Source organism: Poecilia reticulata, linkage group LG10, assembly GCF_000633615.1.
Source record: "Poecilia reticulata strain Guanapo linkage group LG10, Guppy_female_1.0+MT, whole genome shotgun sequence".
Lineage (NCBI taxonomy): Eukaryota > Metazoa > Chordata > Actinopteri > Cyprinodontiformes > Poeciliidae > Poecilia > Poecilia reticulata.
This window is the reverse complement of record NC_024340.1, coordinates 30242150-30258263: the sequence shown is the minus strand read 5'-3', so window position 1 is coordinate 30258263 and position 16114 is coordinate 30242150. Positions and strand designations below refer to the sequence as shown.

The 16114-nt window shown below is 37.4% G+C and overlaps 1 protein-coding gene across 2 annotated transcripts in view; it reads right to left on the bottom strand.

The window, feature by feature from the left end:
* Positions 1-7120: 7120 nt before the first annotated feature.
* pdgfc (platelet derived growth factor c) overlaps positions 7121-16114 on the bottom strand; it is a 45749-nt gene continuing 36755 nt past the window's right edge. For both annotated transcript variants that reach the window (XM_008421062.2, XM_008421061.2), the window contains 3 exons: positions 9391-9598; positions 8947-9164; positions 7121-8061 (listed from right to left, as the gene is read on the bottom strand). In XM_008421062.2, coding sequence (XP_008419284.1) covers positions 7948-8061; positions 8947-9164; positions 9391-9598 — 540 coding nt within the window. In that variant the 3' untranslated portion in view covers positions 7121-7947. The remainder of the gene's footprint in view (positions 8062-8946; positions 9165-9390; positions 9599-16114) is intronic.

Here is a 16114-nt window from a genome sequence, read left to right as displayed (position 1 = left end):
TGAAAATTTGATTTGGTGTTTAAAAGACTGTGCAGACTACTAAACACCCGTTGGTCTCATGAATAAAATGAGCTTAAATTCGAGGCGGAGCTTTAGATTCAGTGCCACTCTTTTATCATTCAAAGATCAAAGATAATTGTACAGCAGAAAGACGTGAATGCAAACCAGAACACAATGTGATGTGACAAATGTGGTCAAGGAACAAGGAAAGACTGGCCTGGGATAAAAGACTGCATGGAACTGCTTACAAAAAAAAGAGAGAAAATGATGCAAGTATTACAGAAACCTTTGCATGAATTGCAGTAACAGAGTTTTCTGTTCCATTTATAGTCTATGTGCTTTGTAACATGTATATTCTGGTCCAAAATTATTTAAAACAATACTTTACAGCTCAAGACACACAATTTACCTTCTTAATACAGTAAAGCAAGATAAGGCAACACAAGACATGAAAAGAATCAGCTTGAAGGGCAATTTGGTGTGAGAAGTTAACCTGACAAGCAATATTGGGCCGGAGATTGCTGGAGTATCTGGTGAGCAGCTACAGATGCTTGGAGACAACAGACAAACTCCATGCAGAAAGAGTCCAGGAGCTTCTGGCTGCACGGCGGCTGGGCTAACCACTGTGGTACATGATGGACTGTGTTTAAAACATGATTTTTCTCTCAGCATGTAGCTGCCAGTGCAGATGTTGGCTCCTGCAGGATCAGTCTCTGCAGTGGTACCAAACATAAAAAACATGGCAAAAATGTGCAAAGCAAGAATAATAATGCAGAGGAAATTCAAAAGATGGCAGAGATTTGGCTTGTGTGAATTCCCGGCTTTCATGTTGCCAACCGTTTGATTTTAGAAGAAACATGTTCAAACATTGGTTTTCCTTCCTTTAACGGTAGACTGTTGCCTATTGTTTATAAGATTATGTGATTTGAAAGTTTATTTTACCATCACTCAGGATTTACTTGAAATATGTCTAGATTTTTGAGAAGCAATCAGAGAAAAGTCCACTTCCACCTTCCTAAATGAAACTGTGTCAGTCGGTAACATCTGTCTCTAATAGTTTGTGTTGTTTGCTTGACTGATTTTACTCAAAGCTGAGCTTGAAGTTGTGATGTTGGGTGTTCCTCTTTAATGTACCTTGCATAATTATGAGTGATGTTTCTTTTGAGGTTTTACAGAAGCTGAATGACTGGAAAGTGTGCAGGAAAGAAACGGGCTCATGTCATCCTCTGTGGCTGGTTTTCTAAGTTTGCAGACCTTCGTTACTGGTGAGTAAACTGACCCCGGTTGTCGTGATTTTTCTCCCCCCATGACCACATCAGTCACACCGATCTTTAAAGATCTGCCCCGGCAGCGCCTCGACATGAATGAGACATTTAGTGGAGTCCTGACTGGGACCTGTGTTCTGCCTCCCTTGTGGTCTGTGACCCTCGTTTCAAACTACGCAGGAAGAAAAGAAAACAGGATGTGTGAACCGTTCCACTCAGTCTGTTTGTCCGGGTGACTCAAAATGAGCTGATGAGGCAGATGCAAGCTTTCAAAAAGGAGAATAATTTATTAATACCTAAAATATTAAAAATTTACAAGCTTTTATGCAATGTTTTATTTCTTTGCCACCTCTTCTGTGAAAGCACCATTTTTATAAAACTGTTTTTTATGTTAAAATCTGATGAAACTTTTCACTAGCACAGTTTCACAATAATACACACCATCAGAAATAACTTCTTTGTCCTTAAAATGATTCAGCAATATTTAATTTTGAAGGGGAAAAGATTTAGAATGTTTTTTGGAAAACGTTAAGATAAAATTTCTGACCTATTTAGTTGTTTGTAATTTTTTAGATAACACTGTTTATGTAGCTTTTTTTTCTATTTTCATCACTTTATATCTGTTTATGCGATAACAATGTACTTTCAGCAGTAAGAAAGATTGCAATAATCTTTCTAGGGCAGCTGCACTTTGCTGATAACCATCTGATATCATGGTTTTTACCCTGATTTTAATTGTTTTTCTGCAACTTTTTAGGAAAAGCTGCATCAATTGCAAATTGCAACAGATGAGGCTGCAGTCAGCATCATTGGAAATACACTTTTAACACAAAGAAAGCAAACTTTACTAAACAATTTTTCAAACTTAATGAACTGGTTATGTGAACCGAACCACAGCAATGCATGATGAGCAGCAGAAGACATGAAGCAGCTCAGCTGGTGGTCTCACTCGACCTGTCAGACTGTTTTGGACTTTGTGGCTCCAGTGAAAACCAGGCTGCATAAAACTGAACCTGAGTTCTGGGTGAATGATGGAATTCCAGCTGTCAGGATCATCGAGCCGAGAAGAAATAGAAAAAAGGATAAAATACAGAAGTCAATTCAGATATTATGGGGCTGATGCTGTCAGACAACAATAAAAAACACCTAAACAAATTTTACTCTGTTTTGTTTTTATGTCATTTTATCAATTTTTCTCTCTGTGTTTTATTTCTCAGTAAGACCTGGAATTTTATTTTTGATTCATCTTAATGTCTTTTTCATATGTGCCACTTTGGTCCAATATGAAGTTGCTTTTATAATAAAATCTGAATTGGATTGAATGAAACTGATGAGCAGCTGAAAGACAAGTTAAAGCTGCAGAACATCCATGAAGTTAGACACTTAAAACCAACATAAACCTCAGTTTAACCACGGCTCCTCTCAACTTTAAATTTGTATCTTATGAACAGCAAGGTAAGAAGGACAAGTTGCATAGAAATATTATGCGTTTCCATTGTGGTATTTTAAATACTGTTCGATACAAACTCATTAGTTTTCTTCTGGAATTGCCTTAAACATTTTACTTAGTTCGTTCCCATCATTTTTATTGGAAAAAGCTTCAGAATTTTAAACATCACATTCCAAAATATTAACTGTTCTCTTTGTCCTTTCATGTTCAGCATTTATCTAGACCCCAAATCACAGATGGCAAAGTTTCTTGGCTCCAGAAACCAGAATCTTTCAGTCCAGAATCTTTCAGTCACCATGTTTCCCAAATGTCATAAACAAAATGATAACATGCTGTTTCCATTCAAAAACCTCTCATTTAAAACGTAAAGCTCTGTGGATGATATTTGAGAAACAGACCATGACGTTCCATTTAAGGAGCTAAAGCAACTCTTAAACTCCAGCCCATTTTCATTCCCAAGGCATTGCAAGCTACTTATTCTTCAAAGCGAGTGATCTCTGAAACCGCACAGTGTGTCCTTTGGCTCTGAAGACATGATCGCATCAGGTGCAGCAACATTTGACATTGATTTAAAATTTTCATTTGGAGGCTGAAGCGCTGGGAGCAAAATAAATTGCATGACTTTAATCTTGGATATGGTGAAATGTTCTTGTTTGACTGTCGCTCTCTGGATTTCTACTCCTTGAAAAATGATAGCTTGTTTTTTCCTTACAAATGTACACCAGAAATGCTTGGTTCTGCCTCAGACCTGTAGCTGCTTACATTTTGAAAATAAATTCTGCATCACTCATTTTCAGGACTTTAACCTTTTTGTGTCATGCATGCTGTATAGCATAACTCTACAAGGTTGCAAGTTCCAGGGTCTGGTGGCCGACAGGTGCAAACGCACAGCCACAGAGAAAAGATACAGGTAAACAGTTTTGATGAATTAATTATAACATATTAAAAATTGTATACAATTATTCACTTTTTATTTCAAACAAGGTTCTGGATGGAACCTTTGCATTCTGTTATGCCTGTAACTCTGATGCACAAGAAACATCTACAAACAGCTGCTTCTCTTGCCACTCCGTAAGTCCATTTTAAAATAAAATAAAATGTAATTTGGACGCTGGAAAGGACTATTGTTGTGTGCAAGTTGTGTTAAAAGTAGTTAACCTATCAGCAGAGCTATTCAAAAATAAAATACCATCTCAGTGCAAAACATGTTGCAGCAGCAGAGACGTCCTCAGCACTAATGTCAGCATCCACAGTCCACAAAGAAGATTTTTTTTCTCACCAAAACTTTCCATGGATGATCAGGAATTCCCTGAAAGTTGAATATGTATAGCAGCACTTTGCACTAATCTGGAGGCTGACTAAACTTAAATAACAGATTAAAAACAGTGGTTATCTCCTGTGTTGAGCTCATATGTCTCTTTATTCAAATATTTAGCAGAAAGAGAATGTTGCTTATTTTGTTGATATATGATTTTTGATTAAAATCTGGTACAATTAACGGGACCCTAAAATTAACTGGATAAAAAAAAAAAAAAAATGGAGTCCTGTAGATTTTATCTAATAGTTGCCCTCTGAGCTCAACACAGATGCAAAAATAATAATATTTTAAAGTAGTGATGAAAAGAGTAAAAAGATTTTGTCACTGGTAAAACTGAAATTGCATTTCCTTCATGACAAATTTGACAGTTTATTGCTGCTATGAATCATTTCTCTGCAGGCTCATCTCCACACAAAAATCCACCAGAACAACCACAACAATTTCAGCCATTCTATTTAAAATGTAGATGGAGAAAATGAAGAAGAGAAGCTTCCTGACATTCCCAGCACCAATGTGTCACAGAGACTGTGGAGAGATATCCGTCTGCAACCACTGAAGAGTGAAGATCCAAACCTCTTGGGGCCAAAGAAGCTCAAAGGTGAATGATTGTCTACAGATGTCTTGATTATGATTGTAACATTTTACCTCCTCTGCTCTTCCAGGAAGAATTAAGACACACATGCATGTCATCTATGAAGTCAGAACACGTCACTTCTTCCCATGGTGTGTCTGTATTAAAATGCATGTAATATGCAGAGAATAGACAATTTCCAGAGATAAATGTAAAACAAGTTACAGCTGTTTTTCAAAGGACTTTTAAATGACCTCCAGAGGAGATTGATTCTGAACTTGTTGCCAGAATAAGGAGATTTCTGTGAACACAGTAGGGCTGCAGAGGCTGCAGTAAAGTGGATTGTGATTATAATTAAACAGCTGAAAGAAAAAGTTGGAGAAACGAAACTTATAATTCACATCAGTTTGTTTTACACGTGACTGAATTTGGTATTCAGGAACAGTGGCTCTTGCTCAGGTTTTTTTGTGCTTTTAAAGTATTGTTTGACCTCAACCACAACATAAGTATTATAGTAATATTTTGCAGTGAAATGTTTCTCCAGTGTAAAAAAAGACCCTTTGGCTTCATTTTTGTTTTTAAAGGAACTTTGTAGTGCATGAAAGAAAACATCTTATTCTTTAATGCTGGAATGCTCTGGAGTTGTACCTGAGGAGAAAACAATCATCCTGCATGATAGTTTTGTTTGTGCAAAATCTTTTGCAGCCTGAGGCAACAGTAGAGTTTTATACAGTATCCACTGAGTCATATTTAGGAATATAAAGGACATGATGAATCGATTCCTGTGGGCTATACAGCAGACAGTGTTGCTTTTTTATCCATACCAGAAATGTTCACACTGAGTGAAAACTAAAGAGCAAACGACACAATGTTCCATCCACCTGAATTTACACATATGATTTACAAAATGTTGCAGCAAAGAACAGGTTTATGTTCTTACTGCTTTATCCTGGAGTTGCTGCAGATTCAGACCTTCAACTCTGCATAAGTTAATTGTTTCATTTCAGAAGTATTTCTGAGAATTAGTATAGAAATGGAAACATGACTCATCTGTGGAGGAGGGTGGAAGAATGTCTGTCAGCCTTTGGACAGAGCAAGTTCAAGGCTTTTTGCAAAACTTCTTGTTATGTGGTGTTTATAATACCATTAATTGATTCAATGTACCCATTTTAATGTCTGCACGCTCCAAAGCAAAGTATTTTTATCCTTGCAGCAAGTCTAAAATGAAAAATGCTCAGAAATATGGAGCATGTGTGTGTATTCTAGCCTGCAGCTGATTGGTCCGCAACAGAGAAGCAAAGACAGAGGAAGCGTGGAAGTGTCAACTGTTGGATTATAGCTACAAACTTCCTCACACACTTATAAATCCACAAACACAGTTTAGAGCCAAACCAACTGACCACAACGTGTCACATCCTGCGCCAATGCAGTGAGGTTTCCTTTGCAAAGTAACACTGCTACAGCCAAGGAAAGGCTGCCTGTTTAATGCCCGAAAAGCCACAGTGGGAGCCGGCGGGCTTATGCAGTAGCATCTGGCCTCACCTCACATGCCTGCCAAGGTGGACATTATATGAGAATAATTGGCCAGGACAGCAATGTGTGAGATGGACAAATGAGTACCTCCTCCTGGGTGACCTGATGGCCAAAGAAAAAGGAACAACGCTTCTCTGGGTGTAATAAAGCACTTTAGCAACAGACTGGTCGAATCAACACATGCAGAACATTTAGAATCATGATTGTAAATGGGCAAAAATGTAATCTGATTTTCCATACATGTTTTTAAGTATTCGAATGATTCATTCTTTGACTGTTTTTAATTCGAATCATCTTTGTAAAGCCATAATTGTAAAACTGATAAAACTCTGATGACAAAACTCTGCAGCAACACTCAGAGTGAAGCTTTTAGTTTTTAAAAGAATGTGAAAACAAACAGTTTTTTTCAGGGGTTCAGAAAACACAGAAGTTTTAAACTTATTTACACAATAGAATACACTGTCTCTAAAAAATGCTTTACAAAGCATAGAACTAAACTCAAACCCTTTCATTCATAAAATCCTAAATTTTCTTTTACTGGTGTTAAACTTTGGAAATCATTTATTTTCTTCTTAAATCATTGACCTTTGTGTTGGAAATCATGATCCCAAATTTACTAAATGATATATTACTAAAGATTTTTTTCTGCTAAACTCAAGAAAACACAAGCAGAGACCTCAACAATTGCTTGGATCAGTGAATACCTGACAGAGACTTCAGTTTGTGAGGCAGAGGTCCTGTGTGTGTAAGCAGGTGATCAGCAGCAGGAGCGCCGCAGGGCTCTGTACTCTCACCGTTCCTTTTCACTCCGTACACCAACGACCTCCAGCACAAACCAGACTCCTGTCTGTCTGTTAAAGTTTAACTTAGAGGAGCCACAAGAAGTTCAAATTCAAGCAGAAATTGAAAATTTTATTCTTTAAGCTCAGTATTAGAAAATACACAAACAGTTAAATAACTTTGGTGTTCAAATAAAAAACAACCTCAATGAAATTTCAAAGTAAAAATGACTAAAAATACAAAATGAAAACTAATTCTACTGTACAGCAAAAATGTAGCAAACAAGGCACATTATAACTAAATTCCCTTTCATTAGAAATAAATATTTATTATGAACAATCATTCTGCAAAAACAACAAAATGCAACATATTCCTCAAGCAAGCAGAGTTGATATCGCTGATATGGATCACAGAGACGTTTCTAGACAATGTCCAACTGGTTGGAAATCCACAACAATCCCTCCTTGAAAATCTTTGGTATAAAAAACAAAACAAAACAAAATATTTACACATAATGTGATTGCATGCCACTGCATTTTTCCACTGACAAATCTGTAGCGAAGCTCAAAGATGGTAAAGGAAAATAGCCAGACACAAAGCGCTTCTCTTTGGCTCGATGGTGGAAAACATGAAAGTGTGGGAGTTAAGCAGCTGGAGGCAGCTCACTTACAGAGGCACTTAAAGAAGACGCTCCCTTAAATGTAACAATCCACAATGAATGAAATCTTTTTCCGGATGAGTAGACAGCATCTCTGAGTTATCTCCATCTCTGGAGCTGTTTGGTAATAGTCCACATTTGCTCCAGTGATTTTCCTTTCCTCTAAAATACACTCAGAACACACTATTTGTATTCCCCAATGTTCACATCCATACCGACGATTTATTAGATTCCAGTCTGTTCTGCTTCATCCAATTAGTGAAAGAGTATGAAAGAAGAATCTTGTTAGCTTCCCAACGGAAGTGGATGAGATTCAGAACGGCTGCAGAGTTCACGCCTGATGTTGTGGTGCTGCTGTTGGCAGATCTGAGGTCAGTCCTGGTCGTCTTTACAGACACAGGAACACTCTTCATGGTGCTCCAAGGCCACATCCGTCATGGACTTCTGCAGGCTTCTCCCTCCGCCCCGATGTCTCAACAGAAGAACCTGTTGAGAAGACGCACACAGTGCATGAGCTGATCGGTGCAGAAAACTTCACTAAAGCACATTTCTTTTTTTTATCTACTTGAAAACATGTACATAAATAATTTCTAAACAATCTGGAGTGAATAAAATACAAATTATTTCAGAGAAAAACAATGGTGGATAAATAAATTCCATTCCTTTATTTTGGTTTTTCTTACTGTACTAAAAAAGAGTATAAAAATATTCCAGACTTAGATTTGATTATTGATCAGAGGTGCTTTAGTTGATTGCAATTAAAAACATGAATTGAAAATGAAAAAATTAGTTGAATAAGTTGGCACATGATAAAATGATCAATAACATTAATTTGAAGAGTTTCTTGTATGCAGCTTTGACATGTCATGGTTGGTTAGTAGAAAAATGTAATAAAAGCACAAATCAATAAAATTAAATTAGAAAACTGTTTAACTCAGCTGAATGGAGAAAAAAAGAACATTTCTTGGGCTCATTCAAAGGAAGGAAGGATAAAAGACGGTCATGTATCAGATCATATTTCTACCCTCATGAGTCAGGAGGTCAGAGGTTACAAGTTAACATGTTCACATACTTCCATCAATATTAAACATTAAAAAATGTAGTCAATAAAACAACACTTTTTATGTATGTTTACCAGGGCTGCCACTTTTAGGACATTGTGATTTCACATTAAACACTTAAGAAATTAAATATTTTTATCGTTTCTGAGTTGATGTGATGTTTCAAGCATAGAAAAAGCTTTTCTTTAACAGTTTTTTATGTTGTTATTCTGCTACAGTGTGTGAACCATCCCATACGTTCCTTTTTGGTTAACACATTTTAAAAAAAGGTGGATACATTTTAAAGTTTAATCTGTGAAGTGGTGATTACCTCATGGTATTTCTTTGTGGCCCTTGTTGGCACGCACTGGCAGTCAGCACAGCGATGAGAGCAGCAGGCACAGTTTCCACCGCATCGCTTTACAAGGAGGCAGCTGGGCCAAAAAATGACATCTGTCCTTTTCAGCTCCTCTCGCAAAGACACTGAGTAGTTACGTGGCGTGCAGCTGTACAGCCGAACTTCCTCCCTCTGCAGATTGAGATCAGCTCCTTCTCAAAGACACAGAAGAAGTTGTTGCAGAAAAACCTCAGTGCAAAATATTTATCCGAGTTTCAATGTTAACTAAGTGGAAACTTAAGGTGAAGTTTACAGAGCTTAGATTCAGTTCCTGTTTTAGTTTTTGTTCTTTTCACGTATTTATTTAGTTTTATTTTAGCAGGGTCTTAAACATGTTTCTGGAGCAGAAATTGAAATCTAGAAGATGAAGTGCTCTACCTCTGGCCTTCCTGTTGAGGATGAACGACTTCCCCAACACGTGCCACGTGGGTTTGTACAGCTCCTCCATATCCAGCTGCCATCGCTCCGGTTCCAGATACTTCATGACGTCCTCCACTGTGCTGAGCACCGCCACCGCCTCCAGCAGCTCCTCAACACCCTGCAGGGACGGAGGGGGCTGCGTGGTAGCCTCTGGCTCCGATGCACTCTGCACAAGCAATAATCACATAAATCAATCTACTCCATATTCATGATGATTCAGCGACAATCTTTAACAATCTGACCTCGCCTTCTATAAGTTGTCTACAAAATCTGATTATCCTTTCATGTAATAATTGATAAAAATGTGAAAAGCATTTCAAATTTTGATATTTTAGTATTTGTCAATTGCTCATCAGTTCCTTTTATTTGATCCTGGTCAGAATATTCTGTTATTTTTTCCTTGTGTTACTTCTGTGTGTTATGTTTTAATAGTCCTCCGTTTCTTTAAGCTTTTAAATCACTTTTTTTAAGTGAAACTTGATTTTCACCGGCCTGCATTTGGGTTCTGCTCGTCGCTGTTCTATGACATCAACACAAATGGCTGTTTCTTGCTTTATACAAATCTGAAAATGTTTTATAATTTAGATTTAATTTTCTTTTCATGAAGTCAGAGAAAAGCAAGTAATGCTGTATTTTGAAGTGAACTTATGCTGCAATTTACTCAGTTTATGTTAGCAAAACTGAGTAAGTAGCTCCATAACATAAAAAGTGAAGATATTTTATATGTTTTATGGAGATGTTCTGATCTTTTGTGTCAGTGACATCGTCGTCAGTCCATGAGTAATAAACTTTCTGCTTATTGAACTCAGAAAGGTTATTGATGCAGAAGTGAGAATGCAAAAGAATGTGTTGTGAAGGATTTTTTATACTCTACTCAAACATGTTAGAGATCTGAAGGAATTTGTCCACAAATCCTAAATGTTGTTGCTTCACATTAGATGCAAGTAATCAGAACTTCAAGTGAAAAGCAGAGAAAATGTAAACATAAATCTCTGATTTGTGGGGTTGCACAGTGGCGCAGTTGGTAGAGCTGTTGCCTTGCAGCACGAAGGTTCTGGGTTCAATTCCCAGCCCCGGTCTTTCTGCATGGAGAAACTGAGAGCTGGAAACAAATAACTGTTTCCAGCTCTCTGTTTCATGCACAGGGAGAATGCATGCTCTCCCTGTGCATGCGTGGGTTTTCTCCGGGTACTCCGGTTTCCTCCCACAGTCCAAAAACATGACTGTCAGGTTAATTGGCCTCTCCAAATTGCCCCTAGGTGTGAGTGTGTGTGTGCATGGTTGTGTGTCTCTGTGTTGCCCTGCGACAGATTGGCGACCTGTCCAGGGTGACCCCGCCTCTCGCCCAGAACGTTAGCTGGAGATGGGCACCAGCAACCCTCCCGACCCCACTGAGGGACAAGGGTGAAAGAAAATGGATGGATGGATCTCTGATTTGTAGTCGTCTGTTTGCCTTTGAATTAATACACGAGGTCGAGATCTGAAGAGTTTTCTCTGACATGTAGAAACTTTATGTTTTGGATATGTAAGAGAAAATGGGAGAATGAAATAATCTTCAAATAGAAAAAATATGTTTGCTGTGAAAAATCCACAGTAAGGTGCCGATTTAAATGACAGTTAAACTGTTAGGCACTATATTAACCTGAACATTATTGAAATTATCTAATTGCATAAGCAGTAAAAAGGCTCTGAACTTCTAATCCTCAGAAATGAATAAACAAACTTCATTCTATTAATTAGGTTTAGCAAACATAAGAATTAAATCTGTTTGAAAATTTACCATTTTATATTAGTGGAAGTCAGATATGGGTAAAACCTGGACAAATAATTAGTATTGTTAATGGAAAAGTTTTACTTGGGAAAAATATATATACAGAAAAAGATGATTGAATTATTGAATATTAATTATCTGATTATTGAATATTAAATATTTATTTCACAATTTACATTCAGAATATTTCTAGTAGATGCATATAGTTGTGACTATATTCAAAATACTGTATCCTCCGAAGACAGGAAAGCAATATGAAATAACGACAGACTTTTATTAAGCTGTCAAACGTCATTACATCTCTTTCACCTCCTCTGCCCACTTTGCATAGCAGCTTGTTGTTGTGCCTCTGAATGGGTGACAGTGTTATTTGTTTCCAGCTCTCAGTTCTCCTGGCTGCAACGCTCTCACACAAAAGATTGATAACTTGGCTTTTTGGTCCTCCCACAACAGAAGAGACTGATTTCAGTCCTGTTCAGGCAAAATGTCAAGTCGCTGGCTTCTTTTCTCTTATCTGGCTGACATGTGAAAGGAAACATTGTCACAAGTATTTAAGACTCTTCTTGCAGCTGTGCCTAAAAGCTTTTGGAAAGGAAAGGACAAAAAAAAGACATTTCTGGGAACCAATATGGTGCCTAAATAATTTATTCAGCTAAATTAGTAATGAAGAATTGCTGCATGGAGATGTGCAAGTTTAAAATTAAAAAAAGTGCAGATATTTGTGGATTTATCTCTATTCAATATGACAATTACGAACTAATACTTGAGTCAATCTAGGAATAAAATAAAAAACCCCAGTGTGTTCAGTCAGAGGTGTCTTTAAGACTCTGTAATGCTGACAGCTGCAGGAGCTTTTAGAGATTAACAAAGACTTATTAAAGCAAACACTGGATCAGAATTTAGCACTATAAACTGTATTTATGCTAAAATCGTATTTGTATTTTTCCATCTTCTGGGAAAAGAAATTCTGATATGATATGACAAGTAGTAACAAGTAAGGAAGGGTGAAGGTCATTTACAGCTTGTGAGCCAATGATGCGACCACAGCGTGCTTCAGGATTAGCTCCAGAGAGAGATCCTTTAAAAACATGTCAGTAAGACACATTTGATCAATTTGAAACGCCTCATTTTCAGTTATGACCTTTAAAATCAGTCAGTGTGCATCAATGGGAACAATAGAAAATTAAAATCAAGACAAAAAGCAACACGAGATAAACAGTAGAGACTGAAGTAAGATGAGTGAAATAACCTTTAACTTTGGCTTGGAGCAGATTCAAGAACAGCAAGCTGATTTGACTTTACAAGCAGACATGACAGATGTACACGGACCCACTGGCCCAGCAGTCAGCTCAGGGTGTCAAAGGTCAAATGAAAAACAGAAAAAAAAAATCAATGGAAGAACATGCTTGCTTAATTTGGTCAAAAGTTGACACTTTAGATATAAAAAGCTTCTTGGACTAATCAATCAGGTATATTATATTACTAATTGAATTTGATAGGCCCATTTCACAACAAATGTTTTCTCAAGGCTCCTTTAAAAAATAATAATTTCAATTCATAATCTGCCAGTGTAATAAATAGAAACTAAAAAGCCTTAAAGAGTGACATCAGGGATATTTGTGTGGTTTAGTATGTGTGTGTTGGTTGTAAAAAGTTGAACGTTTTCTTTTATGAAAGTGGAAAAGTTTGCCCCCTGACCCCACAGAACAGGCCCGTTTCCAAGCGGTCTTCCACACTCGGTGTTCTTCTCACGCGAAAGCACATTATCGTATTCCTGGTAGCTAAAATGACAGGTTCAACTGACCATGTTGAGATGACGATTCTGAAATAGCATCCTGGGAGAGCTCTTGAAAACAATATATTCTTCTTTCACATGCAGCTGCAAACCACTTCCTTGCACAAGGAAACTTTGAGTAAGCATCAAGGTTTTCTGTGCACTAAAAAGTATTTTACTTCCATTCACTACACATAATTAACTGTAATTAAGGTCAGTGTAAAAACAGACCTTAGTTTAATCATGGCAAAGAAGACTCCTGCATTGATTTTTAACCAAGATTTACTTCAGCTTTTTCAAAAGCTTCTGTGTTTGTTTTTTTTTACTCGAGTATAGATCTTATGAGCTCTGTGCAGCATGCGCCACTATTTAAACAAACATGAGTTTGTTCCGTCTCAACTGCGTACAACTCCTTTTTATCCTTTAAAAAACAAGCCAGCTGAGTGATGTTTGGGCCAGCGGATCAGCGCCGCTCAGTTCTGGATGGAGACCTCAGCACCCCAAGACAATGATGTATGTTTTGTTTGCTCCCTGAACCCACAACGCCCACCACTCAGCGCCCGTCACGCTCCATTCAACAGGCCCCTTCTCCTCCGTGTTTTAACAACCTTTTTGCCTCGACTGTTTCTTTTTCTTCTTAAAATCTCTTCCTGTGGATTACAGACTGGGTTTTATTTTTTTCCCCTCTTCTCATTCCATGGAAGTGGTAGGGTGGAATCATTGCTTGTTTAAATATAAACTACAGAGCTGGCCTCTGCATGGCATGAGGTTCCAGTAGCTGCTGGTTGACCACAGAGGAAACACAGAGCGCTGCTGTTCGGCGAACTCCTCCTCTGTCGGACTCGGGTTCAAAGGGGAGACAAACTGAGCATTTGAAGCCCAAAGCTTTCCTTTTCTCCCAAATGGTTTCCTGCACCTTTAACAGTTTGACTATGAAAGAAAAACTTTGTCTACAATGACGGAGCTATTCACAATTTTAATGCCATTTTTGTAATGAGATAAATCATTTGAAATTGTCCGTGTAGCTGCAGTCAAGCTGTTTATTTTTGTTGTTGAAGATTTTGGTGAATCATTTTGATGAATAAGTTTTACGTGGATCTAAGCATGAAGAAAGTAAGCAGGTTTTGTAAAGCATCAGGTCCAAAATGTTAAAAGTTTAAAAACATGGATGTTTCATTCAGTTTTGCTTTTAATTGCTTTGAACCATTCTGTTTTGGTATAAAAGACCATAAAACAGCTGATTTTACAAACCTTAAGGTGGAATTTAGTGGGAATATTCTCCAATCCACTCAGGTTTATATCTATACAACCTTTAACCATACTCAACACATTTTCAGGGGGGTTGAGTGAATAGAAGAGCTGAATATTTGTCTGTTTTATCTATTCTAAAACCAGCTCTGATGCATGTTTAGGACCGTTTGCGTGGAGGAAAACTCAACTGCATCCAAGTTCAAACTATCTTGCTGCTCAAGTGGATGGAAGAAGAAAAGAATAATTAATCTGATGACAGAATACATGCTCACATCCTACATTTACAGCTTTGATTCTTTTTGCATATTTAATCATTTGCTTGACCATCTTGGGCTGAAAGTTTATTGCTCTGTTCACAGTCATTAAGTGCCACTAAGTGGTTATTGATTCACTGAAGGAATCAGAAAAGAGTTCAGACTTTTCTGCTGTGTTACCACCAAAATCCTTCCACATGCTGAGTAAATGAGTTTTCATCCCAGCAGTTCCTTGTGCGACTCTGGATGAGTTTGATTAATGTTCTGATATTACTGGGAGATTTGAGTTGCACCTGCAATAGCTGTGTTGCAGGTGTTGTCTTTGTAGATCATAATTCTGCCACAAAAATCCACAATCATGAATAACTTATTTTGATTAATACATCGACTTTCTGTAGAGCTTGAAAGCAGTGAGAAGAACATTTATGGATTAATTCTCAAGTGTTCAAACTTTTGACCCAACAAACAGGCAAGTTCGATTGAAAGATAGTCTGTTACTAAATCCTCAACAGTGCAGGCTTTTATCTTTTTCTGCTGAAAGTTTCAATGCCCTGCACTTTTATCAGTGTGAAGTACACCATGACCTCTGTATCTTTTTATAATATCCACAAATTCCTTCTTAGTTCATGTTCATGTCATAAATCTTGATGTGGGATTTAATGTAGAAAGACTGCTGAGGTGACAATAAAAGAAAGCATAAGAAGCAGAATGAAAGTTACACAAGTATTAGGATGCACTACCAGTAACCATATCTGCTTATGCTCGATTCAACCAGTAGGGATTACAGCATAACTTTATTTACTTAAAGCAGGTAAACAGAGCAGAACAGGCTGAAACGTGGCCGTTGTCTCTTAAGTTTATCTCTGGGTTTAAACCGGGATAAAAGAACCTGGAGCATCGATGTGTGTGGTCTGCAGTGCAGAGGAAAAAAAATAAATGCAAAATGTTCAAATTGTGTCTAATGTTTTCTCCTTTTGTTTCATTTTATTTAAACATTTTTACATTCTTTGTGAAATTACAGTGTAAAATGTAAAATGCACATGTAATTTCTCTCCAGTAAAATTACTTATGATTAAAGTGTATAACACCCAATACCTTTTATTTTAGTCTGCTGAATAAATTCCCCCAAGAGTCTGACTTACATCAGAATCTGGTTTGTCAAAAGAAATCCTAGATAAAGTTGTTGTTAGGCATGACTGCTTTCAAAACTATGCAGTATACCGAAACAACACAAACTTCACAGTGTGTTAGTCATACAGGTAATTTCAGGGTCTAGCATCTAAAAGCCAATTGTCAGGTAAATTGATATCACTAATTGCCTTGCAGCACATGTTGGCATTGTTTCATTTATTTAACTGTGCTTCTGTAAATGTATGTGCAGTGCTGTGGAGTCTGGTAATCTTTACAGCTGTAATAAATGAAAGTACATGTACCAGATGTTGCTACATTCCAACATAACTTAAACACAATTTCTCCCCAATGATACATAAAAGCTTGGGACCAGAGAGTCAGAAATAGATTATTGCAAATCAAGGCACTATGTGGGGTTTACCAAGCAGATGATTTTTCATTGTGCATACACAGAGTGATTTCGCTCATTGTCAGATGAATTCCCCGGCTGGGCATAAAGCG